The following is a 6,437-nucleotide window of genomic DNA, read 5'->3' as shown; positions in this document are numbered from 1 at the left end:
AAAAAAACTAAAGATACAGTGGTGGCTTTTGTCCTAACTGTTGAAGTCATACTAAAACTTAACTGTGTGAGTATATCAGCACTCTGTGACCCCTGTTCCTTCTGTCAAAAATATATATTCCGGGGACACCTGGGTAGCTCAGTTGGTTGGACGACTGCCTTCGGCTCAGGTCATGATCCTGGAGTCCCGGGATGGAGTCCCCCATCGGGCTCCCAGATCCATGGGGAGTCTGCTTCTCTCTCTGACCTTCTCCTCGCTCATGCTCTCTCTCACTGTCTCTCTCTCAAATAAATAAAATCTTTATATATATATATATATATATATATATATATATATATATATATATATATATATTCCGGCAAGACAAAATATATTTCTGACGCATTTTCCCTTGTTCTTCAAACCTGACTAACTGAAAATGCCAGGCGCAAGGCTAACCATTTCTGATTAGGAAAGCACACTGGATACCTATGCCTTTGCTTATTAGTCGTGTGGTAAAGACAGGACCCTCCCGTCGCACCCCCCGTTTAAAAAGAAAGGGAAAAAAAGGGGGGGGGGAATGCCCTGAAAACAAACTGCAGAATCTTCAATCTTGGTGTTTGGACACAAGAACATAAACTAAGGAGAAACAGCCCTTAGGTAAGTAAATTTAAAAATCTCTGCAATGCTCAAGGGGCTGAAATGCCCTTGTAGGAAGGAAGCTGGGTATCTATCCCACCAGTTATAGGACCCCCTTCCCACTTAGCCTTCCGCCCCACTCGCCTGGCGCCGCCGCCCCGCCCCCCTCCGTGGCCTTGGCCTCCACGGGTTGCGGTGGTTCCCGGAGCCAGCCAGCGCCGAGCTTTCTCAGAACCCGCCCTCTCCCTGGCCAATGCCGGGAGAGGGTCTACGACCTTAGGGGACTTTGTGCCACATGAGTGTGGTGCAGCAGAGCCAATTGGAGGAAAATCCCACCTGGTCTCCTAAACCTTCCAATGGAGTGAGATACTCTCTTGGCGAAACTACTTAGGGGGCCCAATGACGAAAGAACCTTCACTCTGACCAGAAGTCGAGGCCAATGGAGTAGAACACTCGCCCTCCAGCTGGCAGAAGAAGCCAATGGGATGAAAAGACTCCGCCTCCGGGGTAGTGGCGGAGCCAGCGGAGTGAACGGCGCCACCCTCTGGACTAAAGGGCAGCAGGCGGCCCAGGAACGCGACCAATGGGATGGTAGGGCTCGCTCGCAGCGGCCGGCGGAGCCAATGGCTGCCGCTCGCCGGCTCCCGGGCGGACCCACCTCGGGCTGGCGGCGGGGCCAGCGTACTGGGGCCCGGAGAAAGGTTCGGCGACTGAGGGGCAAGATGGCGGCCGCCCTGGCGCTGGCTGCTGGGCTGTGCGTGGCGCGCAGGGCGGTGGCTGTGGCGGGGCCGCGGGGGGCACAGGTGAGAAGCGACCGTGGGAGCGCAGAGGGCGTCCTGCGGGCACTGCCGTTCTCCAGGCCGGGGGTTGGCGTTCCTTCCCCAGGCGCGCGCGACCCTGCGGCCTCGCGGGAACGGAGCCCGGACGCGGGGCAAGGAACGGCGCCCCTCCCGTGGTGCAAGCTCCGGGGCTGTGCGGTGAGGTCGGGCTGGTGGGCGGCGGTGGCCGACGCCCGCACCAGCTGGGGCGCCGAGGTCGCGAAAGGTCAGTGGATTGGCTGCTGCCTTATAAGCCTACCTGAAACCCAGGTGACCGAACGCCTGCTCCGGGCAGCCTCCTCGGCGCCCCCTGCAGGAAGTGAGGTTTGTCTTCTCGGAGCCCGTCTCCTGCCCCTGTCAGGCCCCTGGCCGCCTGAGCACACGTATTAACCTCTCACCTTCTCCACTTGTCAGAGGGGTCAGGTTCATCCCACCTCTTAATCCCACAATGTGACAACACTGACTTCAGCCTTCTCTGAGCCCCTGGGAAACTGGGGCCTCCCTACCCACAATCCTCTGGGGCTGAGTTCACATAATTCTTTCCTTCACTGATTTAAGGGACTGAAGTTAAAATTCACAGTCAGAGGTCAGATCTGACACCAAGATGTGTTTGTGTCAAACTTCAATAAAACGGGTAACACAACTGAAAGATCAGGCAACGGGTAATGGAAATAAGTGGAAACTTAGTAACAAGGTGTGAGTAAATGGAAAGGGCTCCAGTGGTCTCAAAGATGATACAAACCACTCCCTTTATTTTATATTTAAAGCCAAGAGGAGGTAATTTAAGGTAATTCAGTGGTAAAAGAAGAACTGGGACCTAAGTGTCCAGTTCTCATCCTGTGTCCTTTCTTCCGGAATAATAACTAAATTTACTAGAAACGTTAGCAACAGGAATCAATTGCACTGCTGAATCCTGCATTGTAATATAGCCTTCATCTAACCAAGCTCAGCACTATAACCCTACTCTCTGCTGCTAATGTTCTGAAATTTAGGAACTTGTCTTTTGGATGGGAAACACTAATAGGTTCTTAGAAGGATGAAGTTAATGACTAACAGAACCCAGCCTCTGCCAGCCTTGACTCACTATATGGGGAAGGTATTTTCAGCTCCCTCCCTCGGGTATGTCTGACCCACCTTCAGGTCCGAGGAGCTGCAGGTGTGACTGATGGAAATGAAGTGGCCAAGGCCCAGCAGACAGCTCCTAAGGGAGCAGCCCCAACAGTCTTCTCCCGGATCCTGGATCGAAGCCTCCCAGCTGATATTCTATATGAGGACCAGCAGGTGGGGTGCCTTTAGGGTTCGTCCCCTTAGGAACTTGTGAGATACATCAGCCTGTTAAAAAGTAACATGGTGGCCTCTGGCCTGTCACTACTCCCAGTGTCTTGTATTCCGTGATGTGGCGCCTCAAGCTCCTGTGCACTTCCTTGTCATTCCTAAGAAGCCCATTCCTCGGATTAGCCAGGCTGAAGAAGAGGACCAGCAGGTGGGAAGAGCAGAGCCAACCTTTGGCTTTGGGGCAGGGGAGCCCTGGACAACAGCTAGAGGTTTTGCTCCCTGCAAATGAAGCCACCTGTCTCCCTCCCCTTTCCCTGTAGCTTCTAGGACACCTTCTCCTTGTGGCCAAGAAGACAGCAAAGGCTGAGGGCCTGGGAGATGGATACCGACTTGGTGAGTGATTTTTGGCCCTTGAGCCCCTCACCTATAAATTCTCAAACCTGTCCCTCAGTCTGATCTTTAGTCTTTGACCTTTCCCATGTTTCATAACCCCACGCTCTATTTCAGTGATCAATGATGGGAAGCTGGGTGCACAGTCTGTGTATCATCTGCACATTCACGTACTTGGGGGTCGACAGCTCCAGTGGCCTCCAGGTTGAACCTACCAACTGACCAAGAACCCCAGACCTGGATGCTTGGAGGGTGGGGGGAATGAATATGATGCTAATAAACTTGCTCTCCCTCGATTTTGGATCACTGTCTTAAATATATAAAGATACCACAAATAGGAAAGAATGCTGATAAAACATAATGATCTCTATCAACTGTGGACTGAGAGACATTAAGGAGGCCCATCCTGTAGTTAAAGAAGTATTTGCCTATAGGTCTGTGAGCCCTCATGACTAATGATCCACCTGGGTCAAGCTTCTAGAAAAGTAGCAGTAGGAATAAGCCTGTGTGAGTAGGAAGAGACTGAAACCCAGGGATGAGACTTGCTCAACCCTGGCCCTCATTCAGATGCCAAGCCAAGTTCTAGGGGGTCTGAGAGGAGGATGGCCTCAACATGAGGGCCTTTTACTGAAGAAGTAACCACACGAAAAAGGCTGCCACCCTTTGATCCCCATGTCTTATCATTTTGCTTTTGAGTTGTCTAATATATTTTCAGCCTTAAACATTTTAAAAAGACTACCTCCACTTTTGAGAATGAACTGAGGGGAAACTACTGTTGCCCCTACACAAGTACACCAAGTATGCTTTAGTCTGATACCCCAGCCCTGTGCTTGTCCCCAACACAAAGAACCACCTTAGAAAGCCTCAAAAGAAGCACTCCTAAGTGTAAAAGGCAAGACCCTAGGCCAGCGGAACCTTAAAAGCTGGGCTGAGGCGGAAGGGAGTCTGAATGGAATGCAAACTTCCCAGACAGCGGCAGGTTGAAGACTTCCGCCCCGCAGAGAATTTGCCTTCACCCCCACACAACACTTCCGCCCTGCTCTAGTTCTGCGCAGACTCCTGGAATTATTTGCCGTCTCTATGGCAACCCGGTAGCTGCTGCGGGAAGATGGAGACCACCGAGTCTACCAAGGGATCACGGTCTCGGTGAGAGCGGCAGCTTTGGCTGCAGGTGTAAGGGTACAAGAAAGGTCAGCCGACTTACTGGGCTGCGCTTTTGACGTATTCGCTTCCTTTTAGATCTTTGGACGTGCAGCCTGGAGCTGGAGGGCTCAGGTCTTCTTCAGAACCGTTTCCTTTGGATGGCCGTCCTAGGTCGGTCCTGGCAGCTGCAACTGCTGCAGCTGCAGCTGCAGCTGCCTCCACTGCCAAAACCAATGCGTTATCTACGAAGACCCGAGTCCGCTACTCTGAACCGAGCATTCTCATGGACCGCTCCTCTGACAGTCTTCCTGGGGAGCCCTGCACTGGAACCAGCTTTACCCACAAGATAGATCAGAGGAGACTTGGCGTTGAGCCTGTCTATGCTTCCCGTTTCACCCAGGATCCCTGTACTACAAATGACCGTAGCTCTAGTCCTGGCCCTGTTACTGGCTCCAGTTCTGGTCCTGGCCATGGCTCTGGCCCTGGCTGTGACTCTGGTCAAGGGACTGGTTCTGATTCTGGCCCTGGTCCTGCCATTGAATCTGGACCTAGTCCAGACCGTGGCCATGACCCTCAGCTCAGCCTCTGCAGTCTCCCAAGCTTCAGAAACCTTGGGTCAGAGCTGATCCCTAATTATTCCTGCTGGAATCACTACTGCTGCTGGGAACCTCAGAAACAACCCTGGAAAAGTTTGCAAGTCCCAGAACCTGGTGCACGAGGGCAATGGAAGACCCCTCAATTTGAAGAGAAGTGTAAGGTTCTCAAAGAAACATTGCCACGGGGACACTGCCTTCTCTACAACTGGGAGGAGGAGGTATTAAGCTTTCAGCCTTTTCCTGAAGACTGCCCCCAGTTTCCTGGGGGAGGCAGTAGTTTATGATGAGGGTGGGTACCATAAAGGGTATCTTGGTCACTCACCTTGGGGCCCACAGAGAGCCACCAATCACCTGGATCAAGTCCCAAGCATGCAGGATGGCTCTGAGAGTTTCTTCTTCCGACATGGACACCAGGGACTGCTGACCCAACAGCAACAGTCACCCATGTCCTTCAGCACCACCCAGAAAGACTCGTACCAGCCCCCACGAAACTACTATCAACCAATTCGAGGTGGGAAGCATGAGAGAATGGGCATGAGCCCATTAGAGAAAAGAGAGAGAAAAGAATTTCTAGTAGGACTATGGATTGTCTGATGGGTAGATTTTCCTTCCTTTTCTCACATTTGTTTCTTCTGGGCCTGCTTCTTAACCAGACTCCCCCACTCTCTCCACTCCCTGCCCTCCCACAGGAAAGCGGGAAGCCATGCTGGAGATGCTCCTGCACCATAAGATCTGGTAAGAGGCTGGGAGAAGGGTAAAGGGGATGGGGGAAGACAAAAATTTGGAAAGAATGGCTCTGACATCCCCCAGGACTATATAGTAAAGAGGTGCAGGCAGAGCAGGAACCCACAGGGAAGCACTCTGAGGTCGAGTCTGTGACACACCATGACTACCGAAAGGAGCTGGTCCACGCCGGGCCTCCTGCCCCAACCAAGGTGAGAGCTTATCTCATCCCACTTGTACAGCTGGCTTCTAATGGGCTGTGGGAAAGTAGCAGAGGTTAAGAGAGGAAGATTCAAACCAAGAGCTTTTCAGGTTTTCTCCCTTACAGCCTCATGACTACCGTCAGGAGCAGCCTGAAACCTTTTGGATACAGAGGGCACCGCAGCTACCGGTGGGTGAGGGTGTTGGGAGTTGGGGAGAAGAAGGAGGGGAAGAGGCTGTTCTGTTCAGGCTTGGTGCAGAGCAGGATCTGTCCTCATTCTGGCTCTCCCCTAGGGTGTCAGTAACATCAAGACACTGGACACACCATTCCGGAAGAACTGCAGTTTCTCAACACCAGTGCCTTTGTCTCTGGGGCAGCCTTTGCCCTATGAACCTGAGAATTCTTCCCACCAACTGGGAGAAATATCCTCCCTTGCCTGTCAGGGAGCACACGGTGGGGAAATGGGTAGAACTACTATCTAAGAGTTGAGGCGGGAAGAGGGGTGTGGAATACAGAATCCATTTCTGTCTGTACTGGAGAGGTGGGAAGGAAGGTGATTCTGTCTGTACTTGGTAAAGGGGCTTTCCATAAAGAGTTCTCTCTCACCCTGAGACTGCTATTTCAGTGAGTCCACGCGTTACCATGTTCACACCCCATAACTTTTCCTTGGAC

General features: G+C 52.3%; 3 protein-coding genes across 7 annotated transcripts in view; 2 read left to right on the top strand and 1 right to left on the bottom strand.

Moving 5' to 3' along the window:
• The window catches only part of TMEM8B (transmembrane protein 8B), a 42,377-nt gene extending 40,560 nt beyond the window's left edge, over positions 1-1,817 (bottom strand). Inside the window, exon 1 of the mRNA XM_013053755.2 lies at positions 1,696-1,817. The gene's annotated coding sequence lies outside the window, so the exon portion shown is untranslated. The remainder of the gene's footprint in view (positions 1-1,695) is intronic.
• Positions 1,035-3,397, top strand: HINT2 (histidine triad nucleotide binding protein 2). Of its 2 annotated transcripts, none has more exons than XM_004747564.3 (5): positions 1,035-1,319; positions 2,577-2,717; positions 2,815-2,919; positions 3,032-3,104; positions 3,219-3,397. In XM_004747564.3, exons 1-5 carry the CDS (start codon positions 1,104-1,106, stop codon positions 3,308-3,310), a joined length of 627 nt encoding a protein of 208 aa, XP_004747621.3. In that variant the 5' UTR covers positions 1,035-1,103; the 3' UTR covers positions 3,311-3,397. The 2 variants fall into 2 exon arrangements, with proteins under 2 accessions (XP_004747621.3, XP_004747620.2); XM_004747563.3 differs by having other exon boundaries at positions 1,239-1,421.
• Positions 3,398-3,495: 98 nt separating this feature from the next.
• SPAG8 (sperm associated antigen 8) lies at positions 3,496-6,370 on the top strand. 4 transcript variants are annotated; one of them, XR_001178644.2, is made up of 7 exons: positions 3,496-4,247; positions 4,341-5,058; positions 5,177-5,351; positions 5,530-5,575; positions 5,661-5,775; positions 5,876-5,954; positions 6,059-6,140. XR_001178644.2 is itself a non-coding variant. In XM_013053763.2 (7 exons), exons 1-7 carry the CDS (start codon positions 4,210-4,212, stop codon positions 6,245-6,247), a joined length of 1,266 nt encoding a protein of 421 aa, XP_012909217.1. In that variant the 5' UTR covers positions 3,496-4,209; the 3' UTR covers positions 6,248-6,370. The 4 variants fall into 4 exon arrangements, 3 of the variants coding, with proteins under 3 accessions (XP_012909217.1, XP_004747624.1, XP_004747625.1); XM_013053763.2 differs by having other exon boundaries at positions 5,255-5,351; positions 5,892-5,954; positions 6,059-6,370; XM_004747567.3 differs by having other exon boundaries at positions 5,892-5,954; positions 6,059-6,370.
• The last annotated feature ends 67 nt before the right edge of the window (positions 6,371-6,437 follow it).

The sequence above is a fragment of the Mustela putorius genome, unplaced genomic scaffold, assembly GCF_011764305.1.
Source record: "Mustela putorius furo isolate JIRA1106 unplaced genomic scaffold, ASM1176430v1.1 tig00000580_pilon_pilon_pilon, whole genome shotgun sequence".
Lineage (NCBI taxonomy): Eukaryota > Metazoa > Chordata > Mammalia > Carnivora > Mustelidae > Mustela > Mustela putorius.
Note: the sequence above shows the minus strand (reverse complement) of the source record. Positions and strands in the feature narration are given on the sequence as shown.